The sequence below is a fragment of the Muntiacus reevesi genome, chromosome 21 (genome assembly GCF_963930625.1).
Source record: "Muntiacus reevesi chromosome 21, mMunRee1.1, whole genome shotgun sequence".
Taxonomy (NCBI): domain Eukaryota; kingdom Metazoa; phylum Chordata; class Mammalia; order Artiodactyla; family Cervidae; genus Muntiacus; species Muntiacus reevesi.
In genome coordinates, this window is record NC_089269.1 from 48,923,717 (window position 1) to 48,946,367 (window position 22,651).

The 22,651-nt window shown below is 50.0% G+C and overlaps 1 protein-coding gene across 1 annotated transcript in view; it reads left to right on the plus strand.

The window, feature by feature from the left end:
* HUNK (hormonally up-regulated Neu-associated kinase) overlaps positions 1–12,600 on the plus strand; it is a 122,626-nt gene extending 110,026 nt beyond the window's left edge. Inside the window, exons 10-11 of the mRNA XM_065913751.1 lie at positions 4,644–4,824; positions 9,335–12,600. Of these exons, the coding sequence (XP_065769823.1) occupies positions 4,644–4,824; positions 9,335–9,984 (831 nt within the window). The 3' untranslated portion in view covers positions 9,985–12,600. The remainder of the gene's footprint in view (positions 1–4,643; positions 4,825–9,334) is intronic.
* Positions 12,601–22,651: the final 10,051 nt, after the last annotated feature.

Here is a 22,651-nt window from a genome sequence, read left to right on the forward strand (position 1 = left end):
AACAAACTTGGCTGTGCATTTGTGTTTCTACCTATAAAGAAGTGGGGTTTAGAACAGTCCATGGCTTCCTGGTTCCTGGACCTTTTTATTCTCAATGCATTTGTTTGTTTCTTAGGGCAGAATCAGGCCTCTGTGGCTTTCCCTTACGTTATGGGCCTGGGCTTGTGCTCAGTCGCTAAGGCGTGTCTGACTCTTTGCAACCCCTTTGTCTGTGGGGATTCTCCAGGCAAGAATACTGGAGTGGGTTGCCACGTCCTCCTCCAGGTTAGGATCTTCCTGACCCAGGGATCGAACCCGCATCTCCTATGTCCCCTGCATTGGCAGGCGGATTCTTTACTACTGGACCACCAGGGAAGTCCAGGTCCGCACATTCAGGGCATCCAGTTTTTTTGAAAAATGTCCACGCACAGGTGTGGTGGTTGGAAAATGGTTTAAAGAGAAGAGGCTGTTTTGTGTGGGGTTTGCTAGCATCTGGGGCCTCTGGTTTCCTCTTGGATCTTCCTTGGAGGGTATGGACTGAGCATGAGGGGGCAGAGAAGACCCTTGAAGCTTCAGCTCCACCACCCGCCTTTAGGCACATGCGGATGAGGGGCACACTGCCCACCCATGAGAATCAGAGGTAAACTGAAGAGGCCTGCAGGCAGCCAGCGTTGCTGGGTGGGGTGTGCGGGAGTGGGTGCAGGCATGTCGAAGGGGAAACATAATTAGTCCTTCTGAAGATCTGTTTCTGTTACATAAGGCAATTTAGCATCCTTCTCCCTGGGAAATCTCTTTTAGAGAAAATAGGCCATGCAAATGAAAATGGTAGAATTGGAAAATCAGTTGCATTTATGAACCTCTGCTTGAAAGACATGAAGATGGCTGCTTGTAAACAAGTCAGTTTCCTGGGGACTGGTGACCTGTCCACTGGGACAGATCCAGGGTGTTGTCCCCCACCCCCAAGGAGCAGATGGGTGGTAAACTCTTGGCATCTCCCTAGAAACCAGTCACTATGAAGTCATCTGTTCTTTCAGGCTGAGAAGAATGCTCTGAGGCTGGGGGGAGCGGATGGGGGCAGTTTGGAGGAAGTACCATGGTGCAAAAGATTGAAGGCAGGAGGAGAAGGGGCGACAGAGGAGGAGATGGTTGGATGGCATGACTGACTCAGTGGACACGAGTTTGAGCAAGCTCCGGGAGATGTTGAAGGACATGGAAGCCTGGCGTGCTGCCGTCCATGGGGTCACAAAGAGTTGGACACAGCTGAGCGACTGAGCGACAACACCAGGGTGCAGGATCGACAGGGGATGTGAGCAAGGTTCCCCAGACCCTTTAGTCCTAAATTCATGTCCTCTTTCTTCTGTCCCCATTGTGGGCTTTCTTCTTGTTATTGCTCAGTTGCTCAGTTGTGTCTGATTCTTTGTGACCCCATGAACTGTAGCACAGTTCTTTGTCCTTCACTATCTCCCAGAGTTTGCTCAGACTCATATCCATTGAGTCGATGGTGCCATCCAACCATCTCATCTTCTGTTGTCCGCTTCTCCTGCCTTCCATCTTTCCCAGCATCAGGGGCTTGTCCAATGAGTCAGCTCTGCTCATTGCCAAAGATCCCTTTGTGGGTTGCAGGAGAAATTTCTAGAGCCAACCTTGATCTCGTCCTACAGAGAACTCTCATACCTTGGACACACTTTGGTTCATGAGCTCTGTCTGGGTGGTGATACTGGCTCCCCTGAAAGTTTGCATCTTGATCCTTTATCTTTGAGAAGCCACAGAGAGTTAGAAAGGAGCTGAGATGAACCCAGGAGGCTGCTGGCAGGAGCCCTCTGAGAGTAGGAAATGCAGGGTAGCCCAAAGGAAGATACACTCATGTTTCTTAAAAAAAATCCTTCAAAGGGGCAGTTTTGGGGTTGTGGGGGGGGGAGAGAGCAAACTCCAGTTTTATTTTTTCTTCCAAATACTGTTTTACAATGTATCACAAAAGTGCATCTGATTTCTTTTTTCCTGTTTAAGGTGTTATTAGATAGAACTGATGAGTTTGCTCATAAAAACATATAGAAAGAATGGAGCCAGACTTTGGGACAGGCTGTTTGTTGCCTGGGGAGAAGCTGGAGATGGTGAAAGCTCACTCTTCTTTGCTGCGGAGCAGAGGGCCTGTTGGTGTTTGATAGAAACGGGGAAAGGGAGGCGGTGGAGAACTGTGCTTGTCCTTGGTGTGGAGCGGATGCCCCCCTCCACCCCGCCCTTTATAGCATCTTGCTCGTGGTCTCATCTGTAGCATCCTGGATGCCCTGGACTACAGTGCGGTCCCAGCCTTTCTCTCTGCCACCAGAACAAGCCTGGCCCTGCCCCAGCTTCCAGAGGGCAGTGTGGAGTCAAGGGTTAAGAACACACCGACTTTCAGGAAAGGCTACAAAAATCTGAGTTGCTGTCAGGCTCCTGGGTGAATTCTTTTTTAAAAAATGGAAGTATAGTTGATTTATAGCGTTGGGCCCATCTCTGCTGTGCGGCCAAGTGACTAAGTTATACATGTGTACACATCCCTGTTACTGACTATTCTTCTCCATTGTGGTTTATCGCAGGATATTGAATATAGTTCCCTGTGCTCAACGGTAGGACCTTGTTGTTCATCCATTCTAAACCTAACAGTTTGCATCTTCCAATCCCCAAGTCCCACTCCATCCCTCCCTCTCCCCCCAACCTTGGTGACCTCAAGTCTGTTCTCTGTGAGTCTCTTTCCATTTCACAGATAGGTTCATTTGTGCCCTGTTTTAGGTTGCACATGTAAGTGATATCCTGTAGTAGTTGTCTTTCTCCTTCTGACTTGCTTCACTTAGGTTGATAATCGCTAGCTGCATCTTCATTGCTGCAAATGGTGTTCTTTTCACAGCTGTGTAGCGTTCCATTTCAAGTGTGTGACCACATCTTCTTTATCCATTCATCTCTGGACAGACGGTTACATTGTCTCCAGGTCTAGGCTGTTGTGAATCCTGCTGTTGTGAACATAGGGGTGCATGTATCCTTTTGAATTATCTGGGTATATTTAGCTACTGCAGGCACCTCTGGAAGAGGGGATAACAGGATTTGCCTTATCATGGGTCATGCTCTTAGCATAGTGTCTGGTGTTCCAAGCATCCTCAGTAAAGGTGGTGGTGGCTGATAAGATGTTGGGGAAGGTGTTTGCAGGAGCTTCACCTCTGCTTTCTTCCTGCCTCATCCGTCCATGGGTCTGGGCCACCTCAGCTAAGGTCTGGGCTCCCAGCAGCTACTGTCCTGAGGTGACACTCGAGGCTGGGATGGGTGCCCCCCTACTTCCCATTTCTTTCCTGCCATCTTTCCCACTCAAAACCTGGACATAATGAACCTCAATCCAGAAAGACTTTGAAAATCCTTGTTAGAAAGGGCTACCCAAGTGCAAGGGGATGTTTCCTTGAGAAGCTTTTCAATAGCATCCATGAAAAATAGATGAGCTCTCTTGAATTGCAAATGTTCGTAAGGTTTAAGGCAAAAAATGTGAAAATTGGTCTCTCCCCACCCCACCCCCCACTCCTGGTGAGGTCAGGGATTCAGTTGTCTCTGTTTAACAATAAACATCAAACACAGTCTTTAGGGCCAGAAAAAAGCTGCTTCCTTGTGGCATCACCCTTCCCAGAAGCTTGAACCCAATTAATTTTAATTCACTTCCATTTCCACTGGCTTTTTTGTTTTTGTTTTTGTTTTAATATTTCACTAACTATTTAATAAGCTTTCTCTCCATGCCTGGCTTCATGCCAGAGGCTGTGGGGTTGAAGATGTATAAAACAGTCAAATTCACTCCCATCAGAGGGATTATAATTGAGTTCAATCAGGGCAATACTTGACAGCACAAATGGCTGATTTGTGCCAATTTAAGTACATAAGAGCCCGCGTGAGCTTCCCAGGTGGCTCAGTGGTAAAGAATCTGCCTGCGGTGCAGGAGACACGGGTTCAATTCCTGGGTCAGGAAGATCCCCTGGATGAGGAAATGGCAACCCACTTCTGTATTCCTGCCTGGAAAATTCCATGGCCAGAGGAGCCTGGCGGGCTACAATCCATAGGGTCGCAAAGAGTCAGACATAACCAAGTGACTGAGCACGCGAGAGAGACACGGCCTAGTGACTAAACAAGAAGATCCCACGTGAGCAGAGGAAGATGGGTCAGAAATTAACCCAGGCAGGCTCAGGGCTCCACGGGTTGGTCGTCCACCTCCTTGGCCTCACTGAACACATAAACACTGAGGTTATGATGGAGCACTTTTTGCCTCTGCAAATCCGCTACTTGGGCAGAATCTCAGGACTCTGCTCTAGCTGAGATGGGAGGTTACCAGGAGTCCTCATAGGCTTTACCTCGGTTTGTTCAGCTTGTTCTAGGAAAATGACCACCCAGGGATATCCTTGCCCTTGTTGGAACAAGTCAGAACAGCACAGTGCAGAAAGCTGGGGACCACGAAGCCCACTGTGGCCCAGGGAGCAGGCCGTGGCTTCCCGGGGCGTCCTCTGGGTCTGGGCGCTTCCCTTGTTCACCACGCAGCTGGGAGCCTGACGCTTTAGGAAACCAAGGCTCCTTAATTCCACTGTGATAGCTCCTGAAAGGGGGTCCTGCTATGCATTCTTGTGTGCCTCTGAATACCCATGTTTGCTTCTCATTGGAAGGATAAAAAGCCCAAAGAACAAGAAAAAAGAGGGGATTTTCTTCATCGACCGTTTTCCAAGAAGCTGGACAAGAACCTGCCATCGCACAAACAGCCGTCGGCCTCGCTCATCACGCAGATTCAGAGCACCAGGGCCCTGCTCAAGGACCGCAAGGCCTGCAAGCCTGGCTTCTCTGACAAAGGTGGGTCAGCGTGGGGGACTCTCTGGGCCTCATGTTCAGCTGTGTGGCTGCTGTGTATCCCATGCTGGTGTCTGTGTGGGCCCCTGGGACGCACACAACTCCTGTGCCGCGGGAAAGCAGAATTAATGCTTGAGAGGCAACGAGAGAACAAGCAAGGTCCTGACTGCTTGGTGTGGTCCACCTGTGTGGGCGGGATTTGTGAGACCAGAGATGGAGTGGGTATAGAAATCAGGGTGTAAAGTATTGCAGGTGTAGAGACTGGGGTGCAGGAGCAGAGATGGGGTGCAGAAGCCGAGATTGGGGTTCGGGAGCAGAAATGGGGTGCAGGAGTATAGATGGGATGCAGGAACAGATTGGGGTGCAGGAGTAGAGATGGGGTACAGGAATAGAGATGGGGTACAGGAGCAGAGATTGGGAGGGATGATTTTGCAGATGTCAAAGAAGCAGACGTCAAGGTGGATGGTACTATGGGAGCAGAGATTGGGGTGCATGGTTTTGTGGGAGAGCAGATACCAGGGTGCATGGCATTGTGGGAGTAGAAACTGGGGTGCTTGGTATTTTATTGAGGTAGCTGAGATTGGGGTGCATAGTATCATGGAACCAGGCATCAGTGTTCAGTTTTGGGGGGCAGAGATCAGGGTTCAGGAGCAGGGATGGGGCATGCTCTCGTGAAAGCCTTCCCCAAAAAGTGCACCCTGAGAGGCAGTGACATGTGATCCACAGAGTCTGTGCTCTGGCTGGAGGTAGGGTGCTTAAACCCAGCTCTGAGGCTGGTGGTGGCCCAAGTTCCTCACCCTCTGAGGATCTTTATTGATTCCCTTCCCTGTGAAAGGAAATCTAGCTGTCAGAGCTATTGGGTGGATCCAGTGAGATAAGGGCTCCCCTAATAGCTCAGATGGTAAAGAATTGGCCTGTCAATGCAAGAGATCCAGGTTTGATCCCTATGTCAGGAAGATCCCCTGGAGGAGGAACTGGCAACCCACTCCAGTATTCTTGCCTAGAGAATTCCATGGACAGAAGAGCCTGGTAGGCTACAGTCCATGGGGTCGCAAAGAGTTGGACACGACTGAGCAATTTACACTTTCTCACTTTTCACTTCAATGAGAAACACGTGTGGGCTTCTCCTCATTCATCATCCAGCACTTGAGGTAACTGATGGATATGGGTCTCCTCCTCTGGAGCAGGCATCCAGGGATATGGAAAGGAGACTTAACACACCCTGAGGGCCTGGAGGGTACACAGGGAGCCTGGGAATGGGTGTTCTGAAGCCACCTGTGGAGTAGAGGCACGTGCTCCTTACAGAGGGGATGGGAGAGGTGGTGGCGTCCAGCCTTCAATCCCTTTGCTTTAACTATGAAGAAACTAAGGTTCCAGGAGGGCTCTGGGCTGTCTGGCATTAACCAGCAGGAAAGCAGTTTGTTGTTGTCCAGTCACAATATCATCTCTGACTCTGCGACCCCATGGACCGCAGCACGTCAGACTTCCCTGTCCTTCACCATCTCCCGGAGTTTACTCAAACTCCTGTCAGCTGGGTCAGCGATGCCATCCAACCATCTCATCCTCTGTCAGCCCCTTCTCCTCCTGCCTTCAATCTTGCCCAGCAGCAGGGTTTTTTCCAATGACTCAGATCATCACATCAGGTGGCCAGAGTATTGGAGCTTCAGCTTTAGCATCAGTCCTTCCAATGAGTATTCAGGGTTGACTTCCTTTAGGATTGACTGATTTGATCTCCTTGTAGTCCAAGGGACTCTCAAGAGTCTTCTCCAGCATCACAGTTCAAAAGCATCAATTCTTTGGTGCTCAGCTTTCTTTATAGTACAACTCTCACATCCACACATGACAACTGGAAAAACCATAACCTTGACTAGATGGACCTTTGTTGGCAAAGTGCTGGGGACATTCAAAACAGTAGCATGGGTCTTTCTGACTCTAAGAGGGACTAGCTGTCACCCAGGGAAGAGCAGATCTACTTGGTTCCATTTCATTTTGCAGGCATCAGGAAGGCAGGGGCCCCACTGCAGAGACTGCTTGTCCCTCCTCGGGAGACCTTCCTTTCTGGCTTTGGAACCAGCAGTGAATCCGGGCCCTCGACAGTGGCATCCTGTGGGTTCCCTGAAGGAAGGTCTAAGTAGTAGCTGCATATTTGGGGTTAACTTTGTAGCGGGCTTTCCTGGTGGCTCAGATGGTAAAGCATCTACCTGCAATGCGGGAGACCCAGGTTTGATCCCTAGGTCAGGAAGATCCCCTGGAGAAGGAAATGGCAACCACTCCAGTATTCTTGCCTGGAAAATTCCATGAATGGAGGAGGCTGGGGGGCTACAGTCCATGGGGTCACAAAGAGTCAGACACGACTGAGCAACTTCACTCACTTATGTAGCTGCAGAGGTCGAGTCTGTTCCTTGGTACTTTCCTGGGTCAACTGTCGTCGGTTCTCTGCATTTTGCCTTTGTCTTGGGACTTGGGAGTCTGTTGCCGAGAAGCGGTGAGGAGCCTGTGTTAACTGTTCACACTGACCACTCATGGTGTGACGGGCACTGCTTCAGCTCTTACCTCAGCCGGTGAGATCATTCTCACCCCCATTTCTAGAGGTGAGGAAATAGCACAGAGAGTTGTCCAAAGTCAGGAGCTGGTAAGTGATGGAGTCCAGATTTCCAGCCCAGCAGCCTGTCTCTAGAGCTCTCTCTGCTGACCAGGGTAGCTGACTCCCTCCCGGGAAGAACGGGGTGAGGAGGAGCCAGTCCACATGCCCAGGACTCGGGCGTGACTCTGCCCTTCTCGCCGGGGACCATGCAGGACCCAGGTCTCTGCCCCGGGGCTGACTCTGGGGTGGGGTAAGGAGGGTGCCTGTGGGAGGGATCCTGCCAGGATTTACACCTCTAGGCAAACAGAGGAAGCAGAAGGGGGTGGAGGGAGAAGCTGGGCTACAAGATTGGGGCACACAGCCATCTCAGGGAAGGGCAGGGGGCTCACGTGCCAGCTGGAACACTGGAGACGTTAGCCGTCAATGAAATTTCCCTTCTCTCTGCCCATGAATCTCAGGCATCTGTGCTGGCCCCAGGAGGAGATTTATTTGGGGGAATCTGTGTATATATTTATGTAAGGGGAAGAGGATTCCCAGTGCCCTTGGCTGTCGCCGAAATCGCTCCCAGTGGCAACCGCTCGTTCCTGCCTCCGGACTCCAACAGGGCTGTCAGGTGTGATGGTAGGAGAAGCAACCAAGTCAGGCCTTGATCCATGTGGACCTGGCTTCACTTCCCTCAGTGCCAAATGCCGGGGGTTTTCCCTTTCATCTCTGCCAAAGGCTGCAAACCTGGATTCTAGCCTGTGCCAGCTTGAGATGGAAGCCATGGGAGTTGGCTGGTTGCCTGAAATATATAGATGAAGAGTATTTCACCCCCGTTCAGGATTGGGTGAGGCTCCGCGGAGACCAGAAGTCATGAGAGAGTCTTTAAAAGGGAGGAAATTCTGGGGCTTCCCTGGTGGCTCAGTGGTAAAGAATCCGCCTGCCAGTGCGGGAGCCACAGGTTTGATCCCTGATCTGGAAAGATCCCACATGCCGAGGAGCAAGTTAACCCAGGCACCACAACTGTTGAACCTGTGCGCTAGAGCCCTTGAGCTGCAGCTGCTGAAGTCCACACACTCTGGAGCCCACGCTCTGCAGCAAGGGAGGCCGCCAAAATGAGAAGCCTGCACCCCGCACCTGGAGAGCAGCCCCGCACAGCAGTGAAGCCTCGGCACCGCCGAGAGTAAAGAATAAATAAAAATTTTAAAAAGGAAGGAAGTTCTGACGCATGCTCCAGCACAGAGGAACCTGGAGAACACTGTACTCAGTGAAACAAGCCAGTTATGAAAGGACAAATGCTGTAGATTCCACCTACATGAGAGCTAGAGTAGTCAGATGTATAGACCAGTTGCCCCTGACAACCACTAGCAGATCTGCAAGTGAAGAGTTCTATTTCACAGCCGTGTGAATGTCCTTAACTGCACTGTACACTTAAAAGAGGTTGAGTAATAAATACATAAACAGTTCAAAATTTGTTATGTAATTTTTACCTTTTTTTTTTTTTTTTTAAGTTACAAGAAAACCTTCTTTCTGGTTTTGATCATCTGAGGACCAAACTTGCAAGTCCTCAGTGAGTTGGGGATCCACATGCTTCCGGCAGCTTTGTGGTCATCCTGTTGAGCAGCAGACCTTTTCATTCAGACGCTCTTGGGCAGGGTCCAGAGTTTTAAGCAACCAAAAGGAGAGCAGAAGTTAAGCTGGTGCCATGAGGCAAGTCAGAACCCAGGAGGCCTCCTGTCACCAGCCTTCTGTCCCCTCCACTCCAGGAAGACCATCCAGTTCCCCATGGGGAGAGTGGGAAGCCATGATCTCCTTGGTCCCATCTGACCTCCCTGGGCACCTCCCACCCCATCTCGATGAAACTGGAGGTCCGAGTGCATGGGAACAGGGCCGTGGGCGCTGACTGTGTGGCCGTCTTCATCTTTTCTTTTCTTTCTTGATGTGCAGATTCCTTCGGCTGCCGCAGTATTTTTCGCAAAACCTCAGACTCCAATTGTGTGGCCTCCTCCTCCATGGAGTTCATCCCCGTGCCACCCCCCAGGACCCCCAGGATCGTAAAGAAACCGGAGCCCCCTCAGCAGGGGCCTGGGAGCACCAGCCTCCCCGTCAAGGAAGACCCCCTGCTGCTGGATATGGTGCGCTCCTTCGAGTCCGTGGATCGCGACGGCCAGACGGAACTGCTCTCCCCGTCCCATCACTACAGGATTCTGAACTCCCCTGGGGGTCTGGCTCGCTGTGAGCGGACACTCTCGCCCATCCTGCTGCCTGGAAGCCCATCGCCTCTCCAAACTCCTTTGCACCCCACTCTGGTCTCCTTTGCTCACGAAGATAAGAACAGCCCACCCAAAGAGGAGGGCATGTGCTCCCCAGCCCTGGGGCCCGGTAACGGCCCCGCGCAACCCCTGGGGAGCCCCAACTGTGTCAAGAGCCGAGGCAGGTTCCCCATGATGGGCATCGGACAGATGCTGAGGAAACGGCATCAGAGCCTGCAGCCCCCTGCAGACAGGCCTCTGGAAGCCAACGTGCCCCCGCTGCAGCCCCTGGCCCCCTCAAGCCTCTCCTTCGACTTGGCTGATGGGGTCAAAGGCCAGTGCTAACCTGTGCCGGCGAAGGGGATCCGGGCGTTTCTAAGGAAAGCAGTGCAAATCCGTCACGCCTCTCCTGGGGCACCCTTCACAGCCTCACCTCCTCCTGACACTCACTGTCCCTACAGCTGAAGCCCACAGACCCAGAGCCTGTACGGCCCGGTCTCATGTAGGGTCCCCACTGGAGACTCCCAGGAGGGTTGGCTGTCCGTGCGGCCAACTCCATCACCCATGGCCTCCTTCCTCCTGCCTGCTCACTGGCCCTCCACCCCGCTCCCTCAGCCGGGCTGCAGGGAGAACCCTGCACTGGCCTCTGGCCTGCCCAGACGACACGCCCTTCTGAGCTGTTTCTCCACTGTGTGCTGTGTCTGCTAGTGGGCTGGTCTCATATCAGCGCTCACATGGCAATGGAAGCACAGCGTGGTTCACCCAGGCCACAGTTTCCCCTCCTTTGATAGAGGGAACTCCCTGCAGGGTGGCAAGAGCTGGTCAGCAGAGAACCCAGCTTCAGGAACCCCTGGGGAAGATGGGCAGGAAGCTTAGAAACCAGCATCACCCACTCTGATCGGGTCCAAGACTGATCCCCACAGTGGGGTCCCCAGTGAATGGAAAGGACCCATGTGGGACACTCATTTGCCAAGCAGGGTCTTGATGGAATTTTTTTTCACTTGGTTGAAACTTGCTAACAGTTGAATTATTAGTATCTTCTCCAAAGGTGATTGTTCTTCATGTGATGTCGTTAAATCGATCAACATGATTTTTAGAAACCTGGGTGGTGAGATGGGAAGTGATTTCACCAAACTCCTGTTCTCACAAGAGGATGAGCATGGAGCCCATCAAGGCTTGCCCAGGTGATGTTTTTAGTGGCACTGGCCCATGGTGGCCTGCAGGAGGGGACGTGATCCTAGCTGGCCACCTGTCCTTCCCTTCAGATCAACAGAGCCCAGATCCTTCTGGAAGGTGCAGAGCATAGTTACAGTCAGTTATTTAGAAAGAGAAGACAGGTAAGGTTGAATATGGATGTGCCTGGAAGGCACCATTAGCTCTGTGCATTGCAGTGTTCAAGCTGCTAAGGAAACAAGTGTGGTTTAGAGCTCAGCCAGTTTGCCATGAGCAGTGAAAGGCTCAAGTGGAGGGACTCACGTTCAAAATACAGTACTGTATCTTCTTTGAGGAAAGCAGTGTTCCTCAAACAAGGCTTTGAATCTGTGGTCGGTTTTCACACCTTTAGCCAAGGATGGAACCAAAGATGCACCTCTGGGTCTGTGTCCGTGCCGTCCCTGTGTATGTGTTTTGTGGACCCCACTGTTGTCTGACTGTGTCTAGTTTGGAGCCTGCCAGGAGCTGTCTCCACTGGGGCCGGGGCCCTGGCCCTTGGTGGGGACCACTCGGCCATGAACAGAATTGGCAAAAGAAGAATCGGCACAGGTTGGATGCAGGTCAGCTCACAGACAGGTTCCACTGTGGCTTGGCGTCTTCAACTGCTGGCTGGTGCGGGCGTGGCCAGAAACCGCTGCTGGGGCCACCCCAGGGCTATTCCTCCCGGCCCACTGATCCGAAAGAAGTCCATGACCCTGGAGCCTTGCAAAGCCCGCCTTCACTTCTGCCAGCAGCCAGCCTGTGCCAGAGAGCGGTGAGGGTGGGTCTTCCTTTCTTCTCGTTCCGCACTGGTGATCTCCTTCAGCCCCAGGTGTCCCTGAGTGAATGAAGAGAGGGGGGGACACCTGGCCATGCCCAGCCCTGGCTGATCTTGACGAGACCCGGGGCGGCTGCTCCCCTCGCCTTGTTGGGGATCGCCCCAGCCCTGGAGCTTGTTGGGAGGAGGTCAGACTCCCCACTGTGGGTGACACTCATTTGAATGGCTCCAGACCAGGTTCTGGAACTTTCCATTGAAAAATACAGCTTTTTAAATTTTTTAAGCAGAGGGAAGAAAAGCAGCAGCTGAGAAGCCCCTCTCTCCATTTGACACGGAGTGCTGGGTTTTTGATCGGTGAAGAAGCCTCTTTGAAGATGGTTTCCAGCTGCCAGTGTGGCTCCACAGGCTTGCAGGCTGTTTGCCCGAGAACTTGGTCTAAGCTCTTATGCCTCTCTCGTGTGTTTTACTGGCCTCGAGACCGTGAGTGTTTCTGCGTCGCTGTGTTTGCCTGCTGGGGCGTGTTCTCCGATCCTGGCACGCTTCCAGAACAGCTGACTGTCTGTATCACCACTGGCAGCTTGAACTGTGAACTCAGGTTTATTCCAAGCCCAGTGAGAGGTGAGGGGGGCAGTGAGGAAGGGGAGAACCCGTGTTTTGCGTGTGTGAGGGCCTGACAAATCTATGGGATTGAGTGAGAGGAGAAATGTTGAATTCTTTATTATTTTATTATATTTATATGGAGACCTTGAGTATCCCTTTGGTAAGTACAGAGCGTGTTTTGTCTCTTGGACCCATGGCTGTCTCCTGTTAGTCTGCACCCGTGAGCTTGGCCAGCCTGTGTGCGGTTACTGCCGGAAGTGACGACTATCCTCGTGTGATATCCGGAAGCCAGGGTGGCTTTGGTTGTACGGTTTGGTCGTAAGTAAGGACTGTATTTATGTCACCTTTATGAAATATATGTACTTTTATAACGACTGTGAAATACACTTTTCCCTCACTATGACTGCTTCGTTTATTGACTGGTACGTCTGAAAACTAAGAGTGTGTTTGAAAAGAGGTGTGTCGGCTTCTAAGTAAGGTTCTTGGCCCGGCAACAGACAATACAAGAGGGGACCGAAGTGTGGGCATTCAGGGCATTTTCGGCTTTGCCTCATTGCTACAGGGGTGCCTGCAGACTTCTGTCTGCCCGATGTACTGCAAATGGCTGTTCAAGGTGAATCAACTATTTTTTTTTTTGGAGGGGAAGAGTTCAGGTTTTTCCTTGTGAGAGTGTAAAAGTGTTAGTCACTCAGTCGTGTCCGACTCTTTGTGACCCCATAGACTGTAGCCCACCAGGCTCCTCTGTGCATGGAATATTCCAAGCAAGAATACTGGAGAGGGTTGCCATTCCCGTCTCCAGGGAGTCTTCCTGACCCAGGGATTGAACCTTGTCCTGCACTGCAGGCAGATTTTTTTCACTGTCCAGGCCACCAAGGAAGCCCCGGAATTCCTGACTTTCCCCAGCCTCCCTCCCATCTCCTCAAAGGCATCTGCCCTAATAAAATCTTCACATGCTTAAGCCATTTCAATGTCTGCTTAAGCAAGACACAGACTAGCTTAAGGCTCTGAAAATGACGCATGAAGAATGACATCTGTGAACGTCCCCTCTAGATTCTGGTCCTTGTTTCAGGACTTGGTGAGGATAAGGGGGAATTGAAGTGATGGGTAGAATGGACGGGGAGTCCAGATGGGGTGTTTGGATTGGCCCAGTTCTGACTTCCTTTATAACTGTTCACAAAACATTCTTCATATTGATGGACTTTCTTAAGCCCTGCGTCCCCTGGGCTGTATGGCCTTCCTGTGCAGTATAACATGGTAGAAAGCGGGAGGCCTATGGTTTCCGCTTCACGAAGCTCTCTCTGAAGTTTCATGGGGTGGGGGTGGGGGGACCAGAAGGTGTAGCTAGTATTGATGATAGCAACCCACTCCAGTATTCTTGTCTGGAGAAGCCCGTGGACAGAGGAGCCTGGAGGGCTCCAGTTCATGGGGGTGCAAAGCATCGGACATGACTGAGTGATAAATCCTTCTTTGTTTCCAGAATCAGGGCATTTTAGAACAGAAAGGGACTTGAGATTATTGGATGCAACTCAACTTTTTTTTTCTTTTGAACTTTTCATTTTGTATTGGAGCATAGCCGGTTGACAGTGTTGTGATAGTTTCAGGCGAACAGTGAAGGGACTCAGCTGGACATAGACATGTATCCATTCTCTCCCAAACTCCTCTCCCATCCAGGCTGCCACATAACATTGAGCAGAGTCCCATGGGGTGGAACCCCAGCTTTTTTGAAGAAGAGAAAACTGGGAGCCCAAATGGACTTTTTTGAAGAAGAGAAAACTGGGAGCCCGAATGGTTTAGGGACTCCAGGGTCCTGAGTGAGCTGGTCCCAGAGGGATTTCGGGGGACATGGCCTCTACCTCCATGAACACAGAGAAATCAGAGAGCTTGGCCACCACGGGCAGAGGGGACAGTCAACTGCAGATTGAGCTGTCCTTATAGCACACATCTTTGAGGTGTCTGTGTGGGCCAGCTCTTCGCAGTGTTAAGCCATTCTCAAAATCATATGGCTTGTTGAGATTCTGAGCATCATGGCCTTTCCGCCATCTACCATCAACTCTTAAACCAGGACAAAGACTGTTTCTTTCTCAACAGATCTCCCAAGTAAGCAGCCACCCTGGATCGCCTCCTTATCTACGTTAACTGTTAAAAGGCTGCTGGGTTTTACTAGATTAAGTCAATAAAATACTTCCTGTATGGCCGTGTCATAAAATGAGACCAATCCAGAAAGAATGCAAGACTGATATTTTTAGGGGGGTGTCTGGAAGCCTCTCGAATATGCATTTGTTTTCTCTGTAAGACACTCTCTGTGCTACAGGCACAGTTAGAATAATTCAGAGCAGGACTGGGAGCTGGTTCAATTTCATGTCATCACTTTTGAATGAAAGGAGCATATTTCCTGAGTAGTAAATGAGTGTATTATTTGTGGCAGTTTTTTTTTTCTGTCAAGGGAGCGCTTCAGACATCTGGTTCCAAAGACAAATGTGGGTCTATATTTGTTCTTCTTTTCTGCGGACCTCTTTTCAGGACACTATCTCTCAGAGCTGATGTCTGAGGCACCAAGGTCTGGGGGTGGTAAAAGTGGGGAACATCGTAGCCTTTGCAATTTCCTTCCACATGTGTATCAGCCTTTGAGCTGGGGTGCACATAAGGAGGCCTTTGGGGGCGGCAGCTCTGAGTGTGTGGAATAGACTGATGTACTGGAAGCTCAGGGACTAACCAATGACCACATCACAGAGTGGACAATGCCAGGAAGATGCATTATTTACAGATGAAATAAATAAATAAATGGCTCTGATTTAAGGGCCTGAGCTAGTTACACAACATATTCCTTGCTCAGGAGATGGCCCAAAGTTATTTTTTTCCCTAATATTTATTTTTGGCTGCATCAGGTCTTTGTTGCATGTGGGATCTTTGCTGTGGGCTCTCTGATTGTAGCGCAGGGGCTCGGTAGTTGCAAAACGTGGGCTTAGCTGTCCCACGGCGTGTGGACTTCCCCAGTGACTCAGGGGTGAGGAATCCGCCTGCAGTGTAGGAGATGCAGTTTGCTCCTGAGTCAGAAAGATGCCCCGGAGAAAGGAAATGGCCACCCATTCTGGTATTGTTGCCTGGGGTATCCTGTGGATGGAGGAGCCTGGCAGGCTACTGTTTCTGGGGTCACAAAAGCAATGGACGTGACTGAGCAACTAAACAACAATGTGCAATCTTGGTTCCCCAACCAGAGATCAAGCCCATTTCCCCTGCATTGGATGGCAGATCTTAACCACTGGGCCTCGAGGAAAGTCCCAGCCTAATAGCTATTTTGAAAGAAAAGTCTTTGGCTGATATTGTATATATAAACCCTCAGGAATAACAAACTGTATTCTTTCTAGGCTTTGTTACCATAGCCAGCTAACCAAGGGCAGAGTGCATGCATGTGTTAGGAATAAGGCTTCCCGTGCAAGATTAGGTAGTGAGTTCGCGGCAGGTCTGAGATGGACATGTCTTTTGTGACCCTTTCCCAGCATTCAGCTCTCTTCTGACAACCAGTGTGTTTGATAGATCAGGTTTTGCTGTGATAGATTGAGCCCCAGATCTCTGTGATTTGCACAATAAAACTTTATTTCTTACTTAGGCAATGTTTGTGCAGTTCGGCTGCCGCCAGAGCAGCTCTCCTCCATGTGTTAGCTCAGGGATCCAGGTTGCTTCCAGCCTGCAGTTCTGTCCATTCAGAATGAAGTTGGTCTGGCTGCCACAGCCAAGAAGCTTCCTGAGACAGGGAAGCTTGGTATACTGCAGTCCATGGGGTCATGAAGAGTCAGACTGAGTAACAAAATGGCCAAGTAAGGGCGAGCTGGAGAGCGTCCACTGGCCCTTAAGAGCTCCATAAAGGCCAGAACTAGTCCTCTGGGCCTTCCTGTGAGCAGGATGCTGAGAAATGTGAGGGAGTATATGGTAATTTTGAGCATTACTTTGCCAGCGTGTGAAATGAGTGCAATTGTGCGGTAGTTTGAACTGTCTTCGGCATTGCCCTTCTTTGGGATTGGAATGAAAACTGACCTTTTCCAGTCCTGTGGCCCCTGCAGAATTTTCCAAATTTGCTGGCATCTTGACTGCAGCACTTTCACAGCAACATGCATATTTTGGGTGCACTTAATGTTTCTGCCACAGGGGACGTACAGATGCCTCTCTTAACAGTCCCTTAACATTGGACTGGACTTCCCATTGTTACACAGTTATGGATCCTCTTCACGTATAAGGATTGTTCATTGTTTAGTCGCTCTGTCATGCCCAGCTCTTTGTAATCCCATGGACTGCGGTGCTACAGGCTTCTCTTCCTCCACTGTCTCCCAGAGTTTGCTCAAATTCATGTCCATTGAGTCGGTGATGCTATCTAACCATCTCATGCTCTGCTGCCCTTCCCTTCTCCTTTTGCCTTCAGTCTTTCCCAACATCAGAGTCTTTTCCATTGAGTTGACTCTTCACTGCAGGTGGCTGAAATATTGGAGCTTCAGCTTCCACATCAGTCCTTCCAATGAATATTCAAGATTGATTTTCTTTAGGGTTGACTGATCTCCTTGCAATCCAAGGGACTCTTAAGAGTCTTCTCCAGCAAGGATAAGGATTATTTGTCCTAAATAAAGGGATAAGCATTGTTAATTATTAATACTTCCTGTAATTTAAGAGGACAGTTATAGGCTGAATTGTACAGACCTTCCAAAATTCATGTACTGAAGATGTAACCCCAGGTACTTCAGAATGTGGCTATGGTTGGATATAGGGCCCTTAAAGAGGTGAGTTAGGGACTTCCCTGGTGATCCAGTGGTTAAAATTCCATGCTTCCACTTCAGGGGGCATGGTCAGGGAACTAGGATCTCACATGACATGAGACACAGCCAACCAAATACATAAATAAATAAATAAACATAAAAAAATAAAGAGTTGAGTTTAAATAAGGCCACCATTGGAAAGTGAAGTCACTTAGTCATGTCTGACTCTTTGTGATCCCATGGACTGTAGCCCACCAGGCTCCTCCATCCATGGAATTCTCCAGACAAGAGAGTACTGGAGTGGGTTGCCACTTCCTTCTCCATTGGGGTGGGCCCCAGTTCAGTCTGACTGGTGTCCTTATAAGAAGAGAAAATTTGGACACACACAGAGGGCCACCAGACAGGGGAAAGACCATGTGAAGACCCAGTGAGAAGGCAGCCGTCTCTGAACCCACAGAGCGGCCTCAGCAGAAACCCAACCTGCAGACACCTGGGTCTTGGACTTCTGGCCTCTGGAGCTGTGAGAAAATAAATGTCTGTTGTTTAAGCCGCACCGTCTGTGGTATTTGGTTACGGCAGCCCCAGCAGACTAACACAAGGGGAAGGCCAAATAGAAATATTTATATATTCTACAAATCCTACAGATTTTGTCCCATATGTTGAATCTCATTTACCCTTTTCTTGCAACTACATTATTCCCAGAAAGTTGTCCTTTTACTTGGAGTGAAATCCCACCTTTTCCAAGTATCCCTTATGTGCTAGGCCCTGGGCCAATTATTTTCAAGTGTATTTCTTCCTTCAGTCCAGAGACCCACACAATTGTTCCGTAAAGGGGCAGGTAGCAACATGTTACACTTAGCAGACCATCATGCAGTCTTTATATATTTTTATATTCTTTATATTCTTTTCTGTCTTTCTTTTTAACAACCCTTGAATAATGTGGAAACTGGGGCTCCGCTGGTGGCCCAGTGGTAAAGAATCCACCTGCCAACCCAGGAGGCATCGATTCGATCCCTGGTCTGGGACGATCCCACGTGCCTCAGAGCAACTAAGCCCGTGAACCACAACTACTGAGCCTGTGCTGCAGAATCTGGAGCTGCCACTACTGAGCCCACGTGCTGCAACTATTGAAGCCCATGTCCTGGAGCCCATGCTCCGCAACAAGAGAAGCCACCCCAATGAGAAGCCCGCACACCGCAGCTAGAGAGCAACCCTCACTTGCTACGACCAGAGAAGAGCCCACGCAGCGACCAACACCCAGCACAGCCAAACACTGGAAACATTTAAAAACATGTGGAAACCACTTTTGTCTGATGGGAAAACATAGGCCACACAGACTTTGATCCTCAGGCCTCCTGCTTTAATCCTCATAGAGACTCTGTGGAATGGTCAAGTTGTCTTAATTTTAGAGGTATGTGTAGGCAGCTTTGGAGAAGGAAATGGCAACCCACTCCAGTATTCTCACTGGGAAAATCCCAAGAACAGAGGAGCTTCCTGGGCCACAGTCCATGGGGTTGCAAAGAATCGGATTGAGCAAGCACACCACCATAGGTAGCCCTGTTCAGATGTGTCCCGTCACCTGAGAGCTCCTGGGAATTCCCTGGTGGTCCAGTGGTTAAGACTCTCTGCTTCCAACGCAAGGGGCATAGGTTTGATCCCTGGTCAGGGAACTAACACCAGGCACATTGTGTGGTATTAAAAAAATGATTAACAAAGTAGTTGAGTAATGAAAATATATGCCAAAAGAGAACGCGCGAGCTTCTTCCTACGTTGCTTTCGGCAGATCTCCAGCTCCGGTTGCCATCCGTAGGGCATGGAAGTGTTTCGGGGAACATCTTGGTCACCAGTCTGTTGCAGCCACTTAATCCCATTCTTGGATTCATCCCACGGAGCAAAGCGTGGCCCTAGCGCTCAACTCACACTCCATTCAAGCCGTTTTCCATTCTCTTTGTGAATGGCCTCTCTAAAATGGGCTCTTGCTTGCTCATAAAAAGCGAGCTGAGTCAACTTTTAAGGGAACAAGTCTAAATCTGGAGCCAACGTGGAGCTGCGTAATGGCTCATAGACGAATCATGGCCATTACTCACACCTGAATGACGTGGGGTCACCACCGGCTGGACCAGCGTCCCCTCCACTGAAAGATGAATCTTGCCCTCTGAGTCAGAGAGCCCTGAAGAGCCCATTCAGAGTCCTTCCCACCCGTGGCCACTTCAATGACAGGAGCCATACTCACTTTCAGAGCACTGGAGCCCAAGTCACAAAACCACAAGGATCTGGGGTCACCTGGTTCCTGGGTTTAGGGGCAGGAGTTTGGGGCAGTCCAAAAAGAGCACCAATAAATAGGGGTTCTCAGGATAAACACGAAGCAGCTTCTTGGAGCATTGTGTCATGTATTCAGATGCAAAATTAGTGTGAATATTGTGAATCCACCCCTGACTGTCCTCTTTGCTCTGGACATTTCAGGGGATAATTTAAGAGGCAGAGTCAGGGTTGACTTTCCTCATTTACAGACGATGCATTTGAGTCCAGACCGGAGAAATGAGGCATGAAGATCACAAACTTGTCATTGGCAACATCTGCCCCCATGGTCAGTTGTCTTCTCACCACGCTGGGTGAAGAGACCAGAATTAATCGGGGCTTGGGGATTCTTAGGGCTGTCATGACGTCTGGAGTCCAATTTTTTCCTCTTTGCAAATTTTGGGCCACAGAGAGGGTGGACCTGGTGATGACCATGATAGAAAGAAGGAAATTATTTTGTGAGGAGTGTTTGAAAGAAGAGGGTATATCCAACTGCTCTTTCCACCTTCCCAAGTATGATTTGTCTTGCCCTTCTCTGCGTACTCCTGGTCCTCCATGAGTACATCCAACACATGGATGGATGGGTGGGTGGATGGTGGATGAATGGATGAGTGGGTGGATGGGGGGGTGATAGATGGATGGGTGAGGGGATGGTGGATGGATGGGTGGGTGGGTGGGTGGGTGAGCTGATGCATGAATGATACAGAAGGTCCCCTACATATGAACAAGTTCTATTCCCAGAGCATGTTAGTAAATCCAATTTGTTTGTAAGTCCAACAAAACTAGCCTAGGTACCCAACTAACACAATTGGCTATATAGTACTGTAGTATAATAGGTTTATATTACTTTTCACACAAATAATGCATTTAAAAAAACACAAAAAATAAAGAAAATATGTTAAATCTTACAGTGCAGCACCTTGATGGCATCACCAACACAATGGACATGGGTTTGGGTGGACTCCGGGAGTTGGTGATGGACAGGGAGGCCTGGCGTGCTGCGGTTCACGGAGTTGCAAAGAGTCGGACACAACTGAGCGACTGAACTGAACCGGGCAGTACCTTGAAAAGTACAGTGGTGCAGTTCACAGCTGGCCTACAGGGGCTGGCACAGTGTAAACAGGCAAGAAGAGTTATTGACTGGGGGAGGGAGAGGAGGTGGAGATGGCAGAGGTGGGATTGTCAGCAATAGGAGACGGTAGGAGGGCAAGCTGCCATTTCACTCCTGCTTGAAGAAGCTGATGGCACAGAGCTGGAAGAAAAGGCACTGAACTACTAGACTGTACAGCGCTGCAGACTAAAGTACACAAAAGCGCAGCCCCTGTAGAGGATGCATGCACAGGACGACGCACACCAGATGCGTGAGCTAACTTATGTGACCGGACATGTGAACGCACGTTTGCCTCTTTGAAAGTTCACCACGTGAGGATTTGTATGTAGGGGATTTACTGTACTAAAAGTAAATGTCGAGAGGACTTAGTTGACTCTGATTAGTGGATGGCTGAAGGGCACTTAAGGGGAAGGAAAATACTCCCAATCAAGAGTGTAAGTCCCTGAATGTAAACATTCAAGTGGAGGGTCCGGGAGACAAATAGTCTCACAGATTGGATACCAACATCCTCCACAGAAGATGGCCAGAGGACTCACTCTTACTAATATTGGTCCGTGTGCCACCCCGGCAACAGGTAACCGTGGGCCTTGGGTGCGTGGTGAAGCCATTGTCCCCATGTCTGCAACGCATGTGGGTCCACTTGACTGTTTTCCTTTGGTGACCGTGCAGAGACTTGGCACGAAGGTGAGATGCTGGTGAGAGAAGCTGGGACAGCGCCTGGCCCACCCCTCCACCCTCATGGCTCTTTACTGGCCAGTTTGCTGAGGCCCAAACTCTTAGCTGTGTCCTCAGGCTGGCTCTGAAGTGCTTTCTCTTATTAATTTTCATGTCTTGTCACCCCAGTCTTTCAGCTCTGTTGCACACAAATCATCTAAAAGCTACAAACAGATAATGCATTCTTACCAAGGAGATATAATGTCTAGTCAAATGGCATTCTTCCAGCTCCAACTCACCCCAGTTGACTTGGTCCCATCCCCTCTGCTATAGGCTGAATCGTGTCTTCCCACCATCCATATATTAAAGTCCTAATTTCCAGCATCTCAGGCTCTGAATTTATCTGGAAACTGGGTCTCTATAGAGAGATAATTAAGTTAAAATGAGGCTGCCGTTAGGGTGGGCCTTTATCCAATGTGACTAGTGTCCTTATAAGCAGAGGAATTTGATTGTGCAGAGAAATGCCAGGGATACATGAGCACAGAGGAAAGATAGTGAGAGGATACAGGAAGAAGGCAGCCGTCTGCAAGCTATGGAGAGAGGCCTCACGAGAAACCACCTGCCAGCCCCTTAATCGTGGACTTCCAAGCCTCCAGAGCTCTGAGCAAATAAATTTCTGCTGCTTAAGCTTCCCAGTTGCTATAGGAGTCCTTGCAAGCCAATACACCCACAGAATCCAGGAGTGGAAGCAATGAAGGACACCTCCCCCCACCAATTAGGACACGCAGACGCGATTTCTCAGAGCCCACTGTAGCCAGGGAGTCAGAATCATCTCTACAGCTGAGGGGGAATGCTTACTGGTGGAATCAAGGGAAGGCATCAGGTGCGCCCTGACAGGAAGCTATTGCCATGGAGAAGCTGGAGGCAGATTAACTAGAAGCAGGGCATCCTATGTGCTTGGGTAGGGGAGCATGGTTGGCTGTTTCTAGTTGGTTTGCAGTTGGAAGCAGAGGTAAAGCTAGGGAAACTGGCGGTCGCTGGCCAAGTCCCGACCTGTTGCAGAGGGAATGGTTTGGTTTTGCAGGCTGGTTACTGCAGAGGTTGAAAATCAGAGTCCCATTTTTCCATTTGTCTATCCTGCATCGCACAGGTCTTCTCATCCCATTTACCCGGCTGTGCTAGTCTCCTGGGACTGCTGTAAAAAATGACCACAAGCGTGGAGGCTTAAAAACAACAGAAATGTGTTCCCTCACAGTGCTCGAGAAGAGAGTGTGAAATCAAGGTGTCAGCGGGCCGTGAAGGGTCTCGGGGAGGACACTTCCTTGCCTCTTTCAGCTCCTGGTGATTCTCGGCAATCCTTCGCATCCTTGGACTGTAGATTCACGACTCCAAAGTCAGCCCCCATCTTCACTTGCCATTCTTCCTTGTGTGTCTTTAAACGGATTTCTTAGACACCCGCCTTTGGACTGGTGTCTAACTCAGTAGGACCTCATCTTTAATCGTATTTGCAAGATGCCTATTCCAAATCAGGTCACATTTCTAGGGGTCCAGGTGGATGTGAATTCCAGGGGAGACACTAGATGACGCACTAGACTGGTTAAGGGCTCTCTTCTGCCATCCCCAGGACCAGTAGCCTGG